Below are 18,101 nucleotides of genomic sequence, written 5' to 3'. Positions count from 1 at the left end.
CGATTTCCAAGTCAAAGGTACAATGGTGTTTGCCCCAGGTGGAATATTTAGGATTTATTCTGGCTGCTGGAACTTGCTGTCTCTTCTAAGCGAGTCCAGGCCATTCAACAACTCTTAGCCCCCACTACTAAGAGGCAGTTAAGAGCCATTCTGGGAGCAGCCGGGTACTGCAGGCAATGGATACAGTGGACCTGGACTGGACCCCCACAGGGATTTGTAGACAGTCCCACATTATTTTCCCAAATTTTGCAGCAGGACCTGGGCCAGAGCAAGCGAAAATTATCATACTAAAAATATAAGACGAAGAAAATCCAGGCCCCAGTTTACATCTAAGTCTGCCTCCCAAACTGAAATAATAAATGATCTGACTCAATCCAGACTCCAAATTGAAGGTTTCATCTAGGAACACCTGTTCCTAGAAGAAACAAAGGGGGGAATGTGATAAAATAATGGAATTTAGCAGATACTCAAAGACCCACCTGGAGATTAATCTATACTGACTGAATCAAGTGAGAGTGATTGACTGCTGATTAAGCCTACTTCAAGTTAATTGGATTGTAACATGAGGACTTTCAATATTTATTTGCTTTTACCTGGAAAAATAGCATGACCAGAGGAGGGTTTATCAGTCTGTGTTTTATGTGGCATGAGGAATTAAGTTATGCAGCATAACATGCATTTTTACCATCATACTATCTTCGGTGAAATTAATATGAGATTTATGAAATTAGTGTACAAGGCGACCACAATTTAGATTTTAAACATCACAGTCAATAATTGTATTGATTATTATTGATCAAATTATTCTGGATGTTTTCTAATTTGTTTATGATATAACATTTTTATATCTAGATCACACTGCCATTTGGAGCTTATTGTGTTAGACGGTGTGAAAACTAATTTCTGACATGCTGTTTTCCAGTTGTCTGAGCAGTTTTTTTGTTGTATAGTGCATACTTACTCCAGTAGTTGGGGGTCCTTGTTTATTAAGCATTATGCTTCTATGGCCATTTACTTCTGGATCTCCTGTACCTAACCTTGTTTTCTAATAAGCTTTTCTATTTTTAGTTAGTATCAAATAGTTTTGATGATTACGCATTTATAATTTGTTTTGAGACCTAGTACTTCCAAACCCCTTTCTTCTCACTTTTCTTCATTATTTCACTTGAGATTTTTGGCCTTTTGTTCTTAAAGATGAAATTGTATTTTTTTCTAGTTCTATAAAGCAATCCTTTGTTGTTTGATTATTATAGTGCTTATTTTTTTGGTGTTGATGTTTTAACTTTTATTTTATTTATTTTGTTATTTATTTGTTAAGTTTATTTATTAAATTAATCAATTAAATTTAATCCCATTATTAATACATATTATTTATTATGCACATTTATTGTATTTGTTATTTGCTAATTTATTTAGTATTCATGTTTTTTGTGTTTCTTAGTACTCATGTTTTTAAAACATATGTTACATATATGAACAATTTATGGCTCTCCAATTCTGTGTTTATTTCTATAAAATGTGTGTAATTGTATCCATAAAATTCCTGTGTTGTCCTTGAAGGGTGGACTTCCAAAACTTTTTAGATTTTATAGTTATATTGAATGGAATTTTTCTATCTCTTCCTGATGTTATAACACTCAAAAAGGCTGACAATTTTGTGGGTTTATTTTATATTCTGCTACTTTATGAAAGTTTTCATTTCCAGTAATCTTTTGTCACTAGGATTCTCTAAACCATCATGTGATCTGTAAAAAACTGATAGTTTTTTTTCCTCTTTTCTTATGCTTATTACCTCAATTTCTTTTTCTTTTCTTATCATTATAAGTAGGATGTATATCAAATAACATTGTTGACAGTGTTAATCCTTGATTTACTTTTGATCTTATTGAGAAGACTTCCAGCATTTTCCCATTAAAGATAATACTAGCCCTTGGTTTTAGATCAATACTCTTTACTGAATTGTGTAATGAGACCCATATATTTCTTTGATTTTTAAACTTTTTAACATAAAGGAGAATTGTATTTTGTCAAAATTATCTGACTATGTTCATGTAATCATATAATTATTAGTACAGTTATTATATTTCTAGTTTTACTTACACTGATATGACCCTATATTCTTTATTATTTTTTCTGTTGCTATATAATGGTTTTAATTGATTTGAAATTACATTGTTAAACACTAAATGCTTATAAAGCATCCAGTGTGGTAGACATAATTAGAGAATTAGTATTACTGCCATCTGTTTAGTCATAAAAATAGCAACTTTTAAAAAATTACTAGAAACCCACAATTTATAAAATAAGGGGAAAGACTATTAATTAGCTAGCATTTCCTAGTCAAGCACCATGATTTTAGTAACAGAATCTCCCACATAGATGTAGGGGTCAGAGGAGTCCAGGAGAAGTAATAAAGGAAAATTTTGGTGTTACAGGTCAGGGTAAAGAAAGTTATCCAGTCCTTCAGGAGAGAATAAGAGCTTTTGTTTCAAATAGGAAAGCATCTAGACGACATTACTACATATTGGCATTAAGTGCTAGGTTTCTTCTTGGTATCTATATTTTTTTTTAATATCTTCAAGCTTTTTGGCCAAGTTTGGAATTTCATAGTTCTGAGCCAGACACATCCCGACCACATTGCCAAGTGTAAAAAATCCTAGCAAAAACCGAATTATGGTGATGGCGGCAGCAGCAACAGCTGAAGCAAGAGGCCAGAACAATAAGCTCTATCCTTTCCTCTGAGAAAGAGGGTGACAGAAGTCATTACCCTATATTCTTTATTATTATTATTATTATTGTGAGGCAATTGGGGTTAAGTGACTTGCCCAGGGTCACACAGCTAGCAAGTGTCAAATGTCTGAGGCTGGGTTTGAACTCAGGTCCTCCTGACTCCGGGGCTGGTGCTCTATCCACTGTGCCACCTAGCTGCCCCTCCTATATTCTTTATATAAATTCAACCTGATCTTGATGTGTATGTGTATGTCGATGTAGATACATATCTTTGGATGTATATGTTGTAGCCTTTGTTGCTAAAATGATATTCAAAATTTTTGCATCAATAGTTTTCTTTCTCTGCTAGTTTTTGTATCTGGACCATATCTGACTCATATTGGGAGTTTAAGATCCTTTCCCTATTTTTGTAAGCAATTTATAGAGTATTGGAATTAATTTTTCTTTTGCTCTAATTGCTTGATAGAATTCACTTCTCAATGCATCTAGTTCTGGATTTTCTTTTCCTTTAGGAGTTTAATTTTTTAAAAATGAGATGGAGTTATTTAAATTTCCTTTTTCTTATTGTCTTAATCTTTATATTTTTTAGCTATTCACCCATTTCATTTAAACAAGTTTTGTTGGAATATAATTGGGCAAAAAATTTCTAATGACTTCCCATATTTCCTCTTCATTTGTTATGAATTCTTTCTTATTTTTATATTTACAATTTGATTTTTCCTCTTTTTTATCAGACTAGCTAATATCTGTTTTATTGATTAAAAAAACCCAAGTTCTTAGTATTATTTATTAAGTGGGTTTTTTCTTTATCCCTTTATCAGAATTTCTATTTTTTGTTTTTAATTCTTTTTTTTTGCTTTTCTAGGTTTTTCATTGATCTATCCTTTCTCTTTCATTGATGAAAGTATTTAGAGATATAAATTTACCTCTGAGTATAATTTTGTTTTATTGTTCCTTTGTTGTCATTTTGTTTGCTAAAACTATGTATTGTTCCTATAATTTGTTCTTTGACCCACAAATTCTTGGGTCAAATTATTTTGCCTTTACTTAAATTTGAATCCTTTCATTAAATATCCTTTATTGAGTTTAATTTTTATTGTATAGTGGTCAGTAAATTATGTATTCAATATTTTTCCTTTTTTGTATTTTGTTATGAAGTTTTTATGCCCTAACAAAAGAATTAACAAACTCTAGTGCATGAACCAAATCTGGCCACTTGCTTTTATATGACCCATGAGCTTGGAATGGTTTTTACATTAAAAAAAAAGTTTGTTTTTTAAAATGTAAAAACCATTCTTAGATTCTGGGTCACACAGCTGGATTTAGCCTGTAGGCCACAGTTTGCTGCCCCTCTATCCAGCATATGCCCAGTTTTAAAAATGATACGTAGAGCCGAGAAACATGTATATTCCATTCTATTCCCATTCTGTAATCACTAGCTATCTGTCATATCTTACTTTTCTAAAATTATGTTAATTAATTTTGTTCTTAATTTTAAAATATTTTTCTTGTTCTGAAAAGGACACATTGAGGTCCCTTACTATTATAGTTTTGTTGTCAATTTCTCTTTGTGTTTCATTTAACTTTTCCTTTAAGTATTTAGATGCCATGTCATTTGGTACATGAATTATTTTTAAAAAACCTTTTTATTGATGTCTTTTGCTTTTTACATGACCATAATTTCCCATATCATTCATTTTTTCTCTTTCCCAGGTAGCCAACCCATATAAAATAGCATTTTTAAAGAAAAGAGAAAAGGATGAAAAAATAAGCATGACTGATCAATAAGTCAAAAATCTGAAAATATGTGCAACATATTACACTTGTAGATTTCCTTCCTCTGCAAAGTACAGGTGGTGGGGGCAGTATGAAAGTGTCTTCTCATATCTCTTCTTTCTTCTTTTTTTCTTTTTTTTTTCTTTTTTTTTTTTTTTTGCAGAGCAGTAAGGGTTAAGTGACTTGCCCAGGGTCACACAACTAGTAAGTGTCAAAGTGTCTGAAGCTGCATTTGAACTCAGGTCCTCCTGAATCCAGGGCTGGTGCTTTATCCACTGTGCCACCTAGCTGCCCTATGTATTTAATTCATTAGGGACTATCTCTTGGGCTTTTTCTTAGTCCATGGTACTTTTTCAATGTGTTTAACATTTTAAAAGAAAATGCTTTTTTTCTTGTTTCCTCTTTTTTCCCCTTGGCATAGCTCCTTTTTCTGTCCTCACAGGCTTCAGGTTCATTTTCTATGGGTTCATTGATTTCTCTGATATAAGCTCTCTCCCAGTTCCCATTAGATTTCTCACTGTCTTTTTGTTGAAATCTTTATTGCATGGAGGAGCTTACTTCTGTTATTTTTCCTTTGTTTTCAGAGGTGCTTGTGGGAGAGGTAGGCTCCTATACAACCATCAGATCATCATTTTAATCAAACATATAAGATGAGGGAATAAGAGACAGTCTGTATAGCCCCACTTAACATTTCCCCTGCAGTTGACTGATGGCAGGGACACTAGGTGGAGGAGGATAAGATCCAAAAGGGGTCTCCATTCTCCCTTAAGAGGAAAAGGAATACACTTTTTCTCTCAGCCATAGTCATCAGGCAAAGTGGTAGATAGTTTTTTCCTTGCTGTTTCCCACCCAAGAAAAGGGGGTGTTAACCTGCCTGATTCACGTCTCCTCTTCTCCTCCAGTTCCCTATGACATCTGCCGGCCAGACCACTCAGTTGTGACACTGCATCTACCAGTGACAGCCTCTGTGAGAGAAGTGATGGCTACACTGGCACAGGAAGATGGCTGGACACAAGGTCAAGTGCTGGTGAAGGTCACCTCTTCAGGGGGTAAGTTGTAAACATCCTCCCCAGGCAAGGATTTTCCAGACTGACTGACTCCCAGGCTCCAGTGAGTGAGGCCAAGTGTCTCAAAAGTGCTTGAGTACAGGGGCAGCTAGGTGGCGCAGTGGATAAAGCACTGGCCTTGGATTCAGGAGGACCTGAGTTCAAATCCAACCTCAGACACTTGACACTTAACTAGCTGTGTGACCCTAGGCAAGTCACTTAACCCTCATTGCCCTGCAAAAAACAAACAAAAAACAAAAACAAAAGTGCTTGAGTACATAGAAAACTGCTCATCAATGAGTCAGTTGACAAGGTTGGATACAGTTGTTGAAGATCCAGCATGATGAGGGCATCAGGGACTTTCCTAAAATATTGTTGGGTAAAGAGGAGGCAAGACAGAATGAAAGAGTTCAGGATTGGCAATCCCAGTGTTTCCCCTTCAAATTCGAAAGCTGAAATCAAAGCCATGTGATGGCATCTTTAGGATAGTGCAGTGATATCTGCTATCTAAAAGATTATTTACTTTTGATCTATTTTTCCTCTCCCAGCCCTTTGGGATGGAGGCAAGGGTGGAGGCAGAGTTAGGGCAACAATCCCCACCTAGAGTAACAGCCAATGTTCCCTTCTCCATTTATTTGGGAGCTAAGATTCCCTCGCTCCTCAGAGAAGAGGTTATTCCTTCTTGACCACTTAACTAAATGGAGATGTAGATCTCACTTTTCCTGAACCCTTTATCTCTTTGTCACTTCCCATCATCTTAGCCATAGCTTCTCCCACAGACACCATTGGTCTACAACCAGATGCCCGTGGTGTGGCGACATCCCTGGGACTCAACGAGCGGCTCTTCATTGTTAACCCACAGGAAATGCACAAGCTGGTAAGGAGCTTGGCAGAAGGCCAGAGTAGGGAATAGACTTAACTCTAGATAGGATATCGGAGTGAAGAATGGTGAATTAAATACCTGAGGGAAAGGGAGGATCCATATATAAACCTCCTTAGGAAATATCTCTCAGCCCTTCCTTCTTATCCTTACAGCTATTTCCAATACACATAAGTAATCCTTACCACTCCCAGTCATATTCTTGTCTCAACCCCTACCAACCTCTCTTTGGTCCCATTACCCCCTTCCTATCTCTCTCTCTCTCTCTCTCTCACACACACACACACACACACACACACACACACACACACTCACAGTTCCTCCTAGAGTCCCCTTTGCCTCTCCCTGAACTTTGCTGGCTTCTCCATTAGTTCTTTCCCACCTGCAGACTCCACACCCAGATCAGCTTGGGCCCAGTGTAGGCTCAGCTGAGATGTTGGACCTAGTGAATGCCAAGGACCTGGCCAACCAGCTGACTGACCATGACTGGAACCTTTTCAACAGCATCCACCAGGTGTGGGGGAGGCCTCAGCTAGATGGGATGGACATGGGAGAGGGGAACAACTGGGAATAGTAGGATCAGGACTGGCATAATGTGGCAGAGGAGGGCTTGGCAGGGTGGTAGGGTGTGGGAAGGTTGGGGTCCAGTTTGACACACCTTAACTCTACTTTGCACCAACCCCTGAGGTGGAGTTGATCCACTATGTGCTGGGACCACAGCAACTCCGAAATGTCACCACCGCCAACCTGGAGCGCTTCATGAGGCGTTTCAATGAACTGCAGTACTGGGTGGCCACAGAACTGTGCTTATGTCCTGCACCTGGTCTTCGGGCTCAGCTGCTCCGAAAGTTCATCAAGCTGGCTTCTCAGTGAGTGGGAAGATTGTGGGCAGGGGAAAGAACCAGAGACCTGGGGTAATCATTTCCAGTTTCTATCTGCCTTGATCTCATGGTGGTATCTAGTGCCTTTGTCTCTTTCACCATCATCTTCCTGTTCTTCTTAACCTCATTGGAAAGATATACCTCTTTGCTGGTGTAGTTCTAGTTTCTTCCCCTGTTCCATGTACGGTGCTAGCTAATCTGTAACTATGGCCCTGATTGCTGTTTCTTAGCCTCAAAGAGCAGAAGAACCTCAACTCATTCTTTGCTGTCATGTTTGGTCTCAGCAACTCTGCCATCAGCCGTCTTGCCCTCACCTGGGAGGTAGGTACTTCTCTCTTGGATCAAGATACAGAGTAAGAGGCCCAGGACCCTGTCCTAAAAATAGGCCAGATGTCATTTCCTGGAAAGGGCACAGTTTCTATCTCGAGAAGACTCATCAGGTTATGTAGCAGAAAATCCCCATTTCTGTTTTTGTCTCTGATTCTCTTAGCGGCTGCCCCACAAAGTTCGGAAACTATATTCTGCACTCGAACAGCTACTGGTGAGTCCATTGCCTCTGCTGGCCAACTCCCTCTTCCTTCAAACCCCTCACTCCTTGAGTTACATTTAGGGCTCTTACCTATCCCCTATCCCCCTACAACCTTCCAGATTGGCCAAACCTGGCATAGGGCCTGCTTTTCTTATGGACTATAGAAGGAATGTTTCTGCTTTCAGCATCATTCTATACATTCAGAATTATGGGGCACTGGGCATGGACAGCCATAAGATTCTGGGTGGCAACAAGATATGTTGGTCTTATGGTATGTAGTATGCAATTTTGGGTCATGTCATACCGTATAAGATGTGGCATACATTGTCATTTCATGATATGTGATATATGTTGAGAAGAGTATCTTGGGGTAAACATCTCTGTGGTCTGAGGGAACAAAGAGAGAGCCTAAGGGAAAAATGACCTCAGCTTATTGACTAAAAATTCAAGAACCAAGTCTGGACACCAAATACCTGGCTCATCCATAGCAAAGTCAGACTATGGGTATGGGAAACCTGTGGGTCAGATGAGATCAGAGGAGGGAAAGGTTTTTGTAACCCAAACCATTTTCTAGAGATCCCTGACAACTATGGAATTCAAAACAATTCAACAAACATTTATTGAGAGCTAAGCCCTAAAGGAACTTTAATTCTAATGGAAATGTGTGAAGAGAAATGTTAGTAAGTATGAAATATACATAAAGTAACTCCAGTTCCAGATTTGATTACTGAAGTAGAAAATTAAGGGAACCTGAGCAAAAAATGACTACTCCATTTTGGATTTTGTGAAAGAGAGGGAGAGGAAAGCTGGGCATAGTCTGACATGTACTTTAGGTTTAGGGAGAGCAGATGTTAATGGGTTCAGGGAAAGTATAGATCAGATTCATTGAATTAAAGTTAAAGGAGAATGGGAAGCTTTCTTTTTAAAAATTTTTTATTTAAATAAAAGTATTTTATTATTTTCTAGTTACATGTAGAAATAGTTTTATGGGAAGCTTTCAAATATAAAATTCTGAAAACTGAGATAATAATTTTGATGATAAAAAGAGTCAGTTATTTAAAGATTTTGATGTGGATGCACAGGGAGCTCATTAACTAACTTCAATTCTACAAAATAAAAACCATGTAGGGAGCAAAGGCAAGAAGTTATGGAAATAGAATCAGAAATGTGAAGTTGGTTGATTATTGCTTAGTAGTGGTCTCATGGAGAGGAGCTATAGCAATCTCCAATCCTAGGAAATGTCAAGAAGAAACCATCCTTAGGGATTTGTGAACACTCTGGTTTTCTCCTCCTCCTAAACAATAAGCTCTATCTCCAAGAGGGCTGTCTGGTTCTATAATTTGGGTGAAGGCATATGCTGCTTTTTAATATATTTCTACAAACTTAGTTATACAGTGTTTTACACCATGTGGTGGTATGCTTTATACCACATAAATGGTGATCTAAGGGTGATGATATATGGTGTATGCAGGGTTTTTATGCTCATTGTGAACCTCCCTATCAGGACCCATCCTGGAATCATCGTGTGTACCGATTAGCGCTTACCAAGCTGTCCCCACCTGTCATCCCTTTTATGCCCCTCCTCCTCAAAGGTAAATGGAATTGGGAGGGGAGAGGGTAAGGAAGGTTGTGGAAAATGGAGGTGGGAGATAGATAGGCTTGGGGAATCACTCTTCTTTTTCCTTTAACCTTTCCTGGGATAAACACGGGAACAAAATTTATGGGGGTTTTTAAGTACTGACCTATACCTCTCTGTAGACATGACTTTCATCCATGAGGGAAACCGTACACTGGTTGACAGTCTCATCAACTTTGAGAAGATGGTGAGTGTGGGAAAGTAGGGATCGGTAGAAGAGAAACTCAGAAATCAGATATTAGAAATGAGAAAGTGTATGAATCAAAATTTTTTGTTGTTATAATACTTTTTTTTTTTATGCGGGGCAATGAGGGTTAAGTGACTTGTCCAGGGTCACACAGCTAGTAAGTGTCAAGTGGCTGAGGCTGAATTTGAACTCAGGTCCTCCCCAATCCAGGGCCGGTGCTTTATCCACTGAGCCACCTAGCTGCCCCCTATAATTAACTTTTGTCTTTACCTCACAGACATTTCACCCACACCCAACCCTCTTCAACTGAACCTAACATCATGACAAAAACATTTAAGCAAAAACATCCAATTCAGTGATCACTTTTGATAATTTACATACTCTTCTTTCCTGGTAGTCCCTTGCCTCTCTCCTGTGAGGGAGGAGGTATGTTTAATCATGTAATCTCTGGAACTTTCAGTGTTGTTGTTTTTTAAATTTACTCAGAGTCTGAGCTCCTTTTAGTGATCTTTTAATTTATATTATTGTAGTCATTCTGTATCATTGTTTTCAGGTCTACTTATTTTTTCTCTCCATCAGCTCATAAAAATCTTCCCATATTTCTCTGAATTCCTCATATAATTTCTTACTGCATTTACTCCTATTCTTTTGAAATGTTTTATTTATGCCCTTCTCTTTTTTCCCATTACTGTCAATCAATCAACAAACATTTATTAAGAGTTTTGATCTAAGTGTCTCTCACTGTGCTAGACATGGAGATACAAAGATAAAAGTGAATCATACCTGCCTTTAAGGAGCTTATATTGTAATGGGGAAACAAGTGGAAATATGGATATTGCACATATAAGGTAACCTTGGAGGGAAAGGTGCTAGCAGTTGGAGAGAACAGGAAAAGGCCTCATGAAGAAGACACTTGAAGTGAGTCATTAAGGAAACCAGACATTGAAGATGTGAGGAGGGAGAGCATTAAAAGCGTGAGGGTATCAAGATAATGGAATGTGATAGATGAGATTTGGCAGATACTCAGGAGCCCACCTGAGTGGATTACTAGCTGATTTGACTGGATTAGTAGTTGACTAGATTCTAAGCACATCTGGCTGGTACTTGAGAGTACTTAAGAAAGCAGGGTTCTCAGAATCTAAAAAAACTTTGAACTTCCGGCCCAGTCAACCAACCAGCTTGAAGAATCTCCTATTTCTGGGAGGGGACTGGAAGGAGGTAGGGGATCCTGCTCAGAGAGCAAGGTGGCTTTTTGGTTCCTGACTTCACCATGGTGGCAGTGTGGAGACTCCTGAGGACTTCACAGGAAAATTAAGGAAAGATAGGATTGCCAGGCTGTAGGAATTCTGTTCTCAATCTTTCTCTATCTTTCAATAAACCCTTAAAAACCTAAACTCATTTTATCAGTGATTTTAGTCAGTTTCCCCCCAAACTGGTGGAACAGATTAGAACCCACATTTAGAATGTTAAATTACACAAGGGACAGCTTCTATGAAGACACAGAGGAAATAGATGGAATGTTATGTCTGAGAAATCTTGTAAAGATAGAAATGCCAAGATTTGGTGACTGATTTGGATATGTGGAGTGAGTGAAAATGATGAATCAGGGATGATTCCCAGGGTTGTGAATCTGGGTGGCTGGAAGGATGGTGGTATTTTATCAGCAATAAGGAAGTTGGGAAGAGAGGTGGGTTTGGGAGAAAAGATGAGTTCTTTTTTGGTCATGTTGAGTTTGGGATGTCTACAGGACATCCGATTCAAAATACCCATTGTATAGTTAGTGATGTGGGACCAGACCTTTACCTTCCATTTATACTCTCTTTATCTTATTTGTATGTTGATCCCTGTCCCTTTCAGAATGTGAGTTTCTTGAGGGCAGGGAATAGAGCGGTAGAATGATAGCTAATGGGAATGGTAGGCTCCAGTGAGAGTTTTTTAAGGATAGAAAAATTTGGGCATGTTTTTAGGCAGCAGGGAAGGATGCAATAGATGGTATCATAGACTTAGAATCACCTTAATAGTCACTTAGTCCAGCCCCATCATTTTATAGATGAGGAGACTGGGGCTATAAAGGGAAAATTACTTGTCCAAGGTCACAAATCTGGTAAGTATCTGAAGCCAGTTTTCAACCCAAGTCTTCTTGATTCCAGGTCCAATACTTTATGCATTACATCAAGATGCCTGGCCTGAATAGAGAGAGAGAGAGTGGTAAATGGGGGAGGGAGGAAGATGATAGTGGATGGTAGTAATCTGCTGGAGAAGGTAAGAGCAGATGAGATCAAAGATATTTTGGCCTTGGTGAGTAGAAGGGTTTACCTCTTTATCAGAAATTCAGTGTAAAGGAAGAAATAGGGGTGGGGGACAGTGATATCAAGGGGTATGAGATGAAAAAGGAAAACGAGGGAATTCATGGCAATTGTTCATGATTTTCTCAGCCTAGTAAGTGGAGCAGTTCCCAACTGAGATTATGAGAGGGGCCAGTACTGTTGCAATCTTGAGGGGAGAAGAGAAGATCTTGAGAAGTAAAAGGTAGCCTTACGGTTTTGAGAGCTTATGGGAATGGACAAGAATGTAGCCAGAGTAGGGGTGATAACTGAAGAGAGCTTTAAGATATGTCCATAGTTAATGGGCATGGAGGTCATTGGAGATTATAATGTGGCTACACTGGAAGACAGATTGGAAGTCATAGTGTGGATGAAGAAGAGGTCTAAGAGTAAGGTATAAGAAGATATCTAATTATAGGATATTATTATTGGATAAAGGAATTGTAGATTTCTTGATTATGGCAGTAGCACACCTGTGGATGATAACAAACTAAGGATGTCACATAGCTACAATGTGTGTAGCTCAGGTGGAGTAAAAGAGTAAGACAAGAGAATTCAATAAATTGAGGAATAAGGTGGCTAGATATAGTTGATGGAATGTCTTGTATATGTTAGTCTCCTAGTAAAAAGGTAAGAGTTGAAGTAGGGAGAAAGACAATGATCCAGGTACCAAACTCATTGAGATAAGAGGGAGAATGTCCTAGGGACTGTTGGAAACCACAAGGATATGAATTGGGTGGTGAATTTGGATAGAATGAACCTCCAAGAAGGAGAGATGGCTGAGTGTTTAAGGTAGAAGAGTCTGAAATTAGTCAAGAGGAACAAGGAATATTTCCTCTGGGATCAGTAATTCTATGGTATAACCCAAGATATAACTTGCAAAGGTGCAACGTCACAGGCATTGGGGATGGAGAGACTGCCAGGTTTCTTTGCATGCCAGAAGATGGAAGGAGCATGAGAGGAAGAGGACTAAAATGAAAGGAAGAAGTTTGTTAATTTTGGAGCAAAAGTTCCAAAGTGCACAGAATAAGGGGCAGAACCATTTGGAATATGACACTGTTTCCTTTATGTTACTGTAAATATTGTGTACATTATTCTGATTGTGCTCATTTCATTCTATATCATTTCTGAATTCTTTTTCCTTGTCATTTCTTGCAGGGCAATAATCACAAGAACATACAATTGTATTCCCAAAGCATTATTTTTTTAGCCATTTCCCCCTTAGTTTCCAATTCTTTCCAAACTTATTTTTAATAATATAAATACTTGAAACATTTGTCATTTATTTTATTTTATTTATTTTTGTCATTATTTTATCAATAAAATAACAAATATTTGGTTTTATTATTTTAGTTTATTATTATGTGATTAAATCATTGTGATTTCACTGATATGGGTACCCCCTTTTTTTTTTTTTTAAGTGAGGCGATTGGGGTTAAGTGACTTGCCCAGGGTCACACAGCTAGTAAGTGTTAAGTGTCTGAAGCCGGATTTGAACCCAGGTACTCCTGACTCCAGGGCTGGTGCTCTGGTGCCACCTAGCTGCCCCGGTACCCCTTCTTTTAATGGAGATCATACCCCTTCATATTTAGTAAACACTTTGGTGCATCACTGGGGACAGCATCATTCATCATCTGGTAGTTTGACTTTTAGTGGAGTCTTTCTGCACTTAGTTTTGCTGGCAGAGCCTCAGGATACAGTCTGTTGCTGGACTTGTACTTGAAGCTTTTTTTTTTGCTTGGTAGTAACGTCTGTGAGTTCTGAGGGCATAACAACCTGCAAAGATCGAAGCCATCTTTGTTCTACCGTGAGGCATTATAGTTTCATGCCAGGGGTGGGATGGAGGTGTGGTGAAGTTGGGGTTGGGGGTGGGGTGTGGGGGTGAGGGGAGAACAATTTATTTATGTTAGGTGTGTAGGCATAGTTGTGTGTGTGTGTGTGTGTGTGTGTGTGTGTGTGTTTGTAAATACCGAAAGACTGAGAGGCAACATATCAGAGCTTCATTTAAGAAGACTTGGGATGAAGTCCACCTCCAACACATGCTGGTTTTAAGACCTATTACTTACCCATCCAGTGTCCTAAGCAACTCTTTCAAAGGATAATTTTCTGAAGCAAATGCCAATCTGCATCAGTGAAGGAACTTTTGTACATAAATTAAATCACAAATCAGGTTTAAAAAAAAAAACATATGTAGGGGCAGCTAAGTGGTACAGTGGATAAAGCACCAGCCCTGGATTCAGGAGGACCTGAGTTCAAATCTGGCTTCAGACACTTGACACTTACCAGCTGTGTGACCCTGGACATGTCACTTAACCCTCATTGCCCTGCAAAAAAACCATATGTGTGTGCTAATTTTTAAATACCTGCCTCACTCCTCTCTCTCCTCTCACTTGCCCTTTTTCCCTAAGCTAGGAGATAATGTGCTCTAGTTTCTGACCTGATATAGGGCAGTATTCTTTCCAGGATACCCAGCAAAGCTAACAGCCATTTAAATGTTCCAGCTTCCTGTCTGGGGGGTGGGGTTGAGGGTAGTTGGGCTGCTTAAGGTCCTTATTCCTGTTTTTATTGTTCCCAGCGTATGATGGCTAGAACTGTACGAATATTACATCACTGTCGAAGCCATAGCTCTGGTAAGAAAGAATTAGGACAGCTCCACCTTTCTTTCCCTTTCTCCTTTCCTTCCCGGATGTTAAATGTTACAGAGGAGACACTTACTTTGACCCAGCTTAGAGATCCAGTTCAGAGGTGAGATAATTCAAAAGTAAGGGACCTACTGGTACATGTGCAGCACCAGGGATCTTTGCTTTCAGCCTAAAAAAAACCCCTCAAAGAACCAAAAAAACCCTTAAGAATCTACAGTCATGGGTTCCTAAATGTCTAAAGATGGAAGGGACCTCTGGGGTCTTTGAATTTGTTTTTAAAAATATTTTTATAGCTATATTTCAGTAGAATTGGTTTTCTTTGTAATACTATGTATTTCATCATTTTGAGAAGGGCTCCATAGGCTTCACTGGACTGCCATAGGGATCCACAACTCAAGAAAGGTTAAGAACCCCTGATTTAGTCCAACCTTTTTGTTTTACATGTGAGGAAACTGAGGTCCAGGGAGATTAAGTGCCTTGTCCAAGGGCATAAAGTAGTAAGTGTCAGAGGTCTTCTGATTCCTGACCTGGTATCCTCCACTCTTCCTATCTTAGGGTTAGATTTTCTGTTCCCTACCCTTTCTTATCAGGGGCTCAATTCCTGACATCATCTCTTTGACTACCTTGTTCTTTTCCCTATCCAGTGCCTCTCTCACCCCTCCGGAGCCGAGTCTCCCACATACATGAAGACAGCCAGACCGTGAGGATTTCTACTTGTAAGATGACTATGGGGACATGAGGGATGCATCCAGATGCAGGGGAGGGAGATGGTTAGGAAGGATGAGAGGAGGCAGGATTCTAGAGACTTGGAGCAAAGGAAAGGGAAATAGAGTTTCTGAGGGGGTTGGATTTGGGGAGGAGTTTGGGTGAGGCTGAGACAGGCTGTGAGGAGTACCTGGCAGTCAAAGATAAAGGTGGTAGGGAAATCTAGAGGGGCTGAAAGATCTGAATAAATCCCATCAGCCTCTTGACCTGACTTTCTCTAACAGGTTCAGAGCAATCCTTGAGTGCCCGGAATCTGGCTAGTTCCCGGGCATATATCCAGCAGCTGAAAGTCATAGACAACCAGCAAGAGCTTTCTCGGCTCTCCAGAGAACTGGAGCCTTGATGGGCTCAAACCTGGAGAGGCATAGCTGGGGAAGGTTGGAAGGGATCCCTGGACCAACAGGTCCAAGAGCTGGATGGATTCTTCACTGAAAGTGTGGATTTGAGGAACCAAAGCAGGCGGCATGGATCCAGCTGATGGCTGACCAGTGATGACTGGCAGCCCAGAAGAAAACTGAGTCAAGACTTAAAGCTCTGGAGTGAAGGATGGTGGGAAGGCCTGGAAGAATAGTGCAATGGGAACATGGGGAGCAAAGCCATGTTCAAGGGAAAGCTCTATACACTAGGCTTTTCCAAGTCTTTGACTGTTGATCTTATCAACTGACCAAGATGGGAAGCTTGTTACAGACAGGTTTCCTATAATTTGTTCCAGTAGGGAGAGTGGAAAGGGGAAGGGAGTGAGGGTGGGGGAAGAGGGGGCTGCTGGAGCTTGGAAACTTTCTTGGAGGAACAGAGGTTCTGCTTTCTGTATCGACTAACTTCCATACAATTGCTGTACAGAAGAGAGAGAATCCCTGGGATTCAGGGTGCCCAGTGAATCAGCAAACACTTGTATATCTGGCATGTCTAAGGCACTGTCCCTGTGAGCTGCAAGCACTGCAAAGAAGTTGGACAATTTCTGACTTCTAAAAGCTTATGGTACCATTGGAGAGACAAGACATCTGGGAGATGGAAGGCTGTGTTTTTGAGATGATTCCTGCTATGCAAATAGGAAAAGGATAGGGGTGTGTAAGATACAACTCACAGTATGAGCATAATTCTGCATGCATCATAGATGAGTAATGTTTGAATGAGCCCCACAGCCTCGATACCCTTGAGACTGAGTCAGAAGAGATGGACTAACCATGTATCTCTAGAGGGCTTTCGGCCTTTCTTCTATTTTATATGGACAACTCCCTTGGCTTTCTCAACTATTGCATGGGATTGTTAGGACAGTGAATCCCCAGTGCACAAAACTCAGCCCCAAACCCTTCCTCTCTCCCCATAGGTTTTTAAGTCCCTATACTCTTTCTTGGATTGTTTGGGTTGCTAGGTGTGCCTGGTATAGTTCATCAGCTGTAGATTTGCCCTTCTCAGTATGCCCAATACCTAGGAGCTAGGTAGGGTGCTACTCAGCAGCTTCTAGGGGTGTGACCTAGGGCTGTAGCTTGTGACCAGTGTAAAAAGAAACATTAGGGAGTGGCTCCCATATATTTCCTCAATGACACTGGGCCAGAGAAGCTGAGGCACAAAAAAGGGGAAACTATTGTGAACTCTAAAACCTACCAAGAAGAGGGTGGTAAAGGCCCAAGAGGGGAACTAGAAATAATAAATCAAGATTCATCATCAATGATCAAACTCTTCCTAATAAGCCCCAATTGCCAACACTGAACTCAAACCGAAGAGACTTCATCCTCCCTCTTCCTCCATGACCATCTGCAACTCCAAAGGACCATTTGCTTCACAGAGAGCCATTGTTCCTGGGTAGGATCATGCCTTTGGTTGCTGAATTGGATTGTCTATATATATATGCCCATATGTCTGTGTCTTGAGGAAAGTTAAGGGATTACCAAGCTGCATCTCCTTCCCTTTCCTCCCTCCACTCCTCAAGATGGTGCAGTGGAAAATATGCTGTATTTGGAGTCAGAACACCTCAATTCTATTCCTAGTTTTGCTACTTACTTCCTGTGTGACCTTGGACTAGTCACAAACTCCACAGGGTCTTAGTTTCCTCATCTGTAAGATGAGGAGTTTGACTAGATGATTTCTAAGATATCTTTCACCTATAAGTCTATGATGATATGCAGCTGTTCCTCAGCCATGAAACCTTTATGAGTGGCTTGGGAGGTATGAGGCAGTGTGGACTAATTGTGGGGTGTAATAAGGAGGAGTCACAGCCTCCCCAGCAGGCTGAGCAGGATCTGGTAGGAAAAGGCTAGTAAGGCTGGGGAACTAGAGTTTCTGAGGTAATAGCAGTGCACTTCCCTTCAGCGTAACCCTTCCTAGAGCATCTCTTTAAGCCATCATGGAGCCTTTGTTTCCATATTTTTTTCTGAGTCTCTATATTGGAAAGCATCAGGGTGGGGAAAGACAGGGAACATTACTCATGCTCATGCTTAGTTCTTTGATCTTTATAAGTCCTCAACCTTTGGCTGCCTTCTAATTCTAGGTCCTTTCCAAGGGAGATGTTATTTTTATAATATATGTATAAATATATGTATAGTAATAAATTTATATTTACATAGTACATTTTACTTTCCAAAGTACTTTCACATCCATTGCCTCATTTTATCTTTACAAGTTAAGTATGGAGGGTATTATTATCCCCATTTTCCTGTTGAGGAAACTTGAGGTTCACTGAGACACACTTGCCCAAGGACACAAAG

General features: G+C 39.8%; 1 protein-coding gene across 1 annotated transcript in view; it reads left to right on the top strand.

Moving 5' to 3' along the window:
* RAPGEF3 (Rap guanine nucleotide exchange factor 3) overlaps positions 1 to 17,894 on the top strand; it is a 35,219-nt gene extending 17,325 nt beyond the window's left edge. Inside the window, exons 17-27 of the mRNA XM_043968864.1 lie at positions 5,409 to 5,555; positions 6,332 to 6,429; positions 6,821 to 6,946; positions 7,120 to 7,301; positions 7,544 to 7,634; positions 7,804 to 7,854; positions 9,347 to 9,434; positions 9,601 to 9,665; positions 14,565 to 14,619; positions 15,276 to 15,347; positions 15,621 to 17,894. Coding sequence (XP_043824799.1) covers positions 5,409 to 5,555; positions 6,332 to 6,429; positions 6,821 to 6,946; positions 7,120 to 7,301; positions 7,544 to 7,634; positions 7,804 to 7,854; positions 9,347 to 9,434; positions 9,601 to 9,665; positions 14,565 to 14,619; positions 15,276 to 15,347; positions 15,621 to 15,739 — 1,094 coding nt within the window. The 3' untranslated portion in view covers positions 15,740 to 17,894. The remainder of the gene's footprint in view (positions 1 to 5,408; positions 5,556 to 6,331; positions 6,430 to 6,820; positions 6,947 to 7,119; positions 7,302 to 7,543; positions 7,635 to 7,803; positions 7,855 to 9,346; positions 9,435 to 9,600; positions 9,666 to 14,564; positions 14,620 to 15,275; positions 15,348 to 15,620) is intronic.
* Positions 17,895 to 18,101: the final 207 nt, after the last annotated feature.

The sequence above is a fragment of the Dromiciops gliroides genome, chromosome 5, assembly GCF_019393635.1.
Source record: "Dromiciops gliroides isolate mDroGli1 chromosome 5, mDroGli1.pri, whole genome shotgun sequence".
NCBI classification, from domain to species: Eukaryota; Metazoa; Chordata; class Mammalia; order Microbiotheria; family Microbiotheriidae; genus Dromiciops; species Dromiciops gliroides.
The sequence above is the reverse complement of the archived record's forward strand: the minus strand, read 5'-3'. Positions and strand labels throughout refer to the sequence as shown.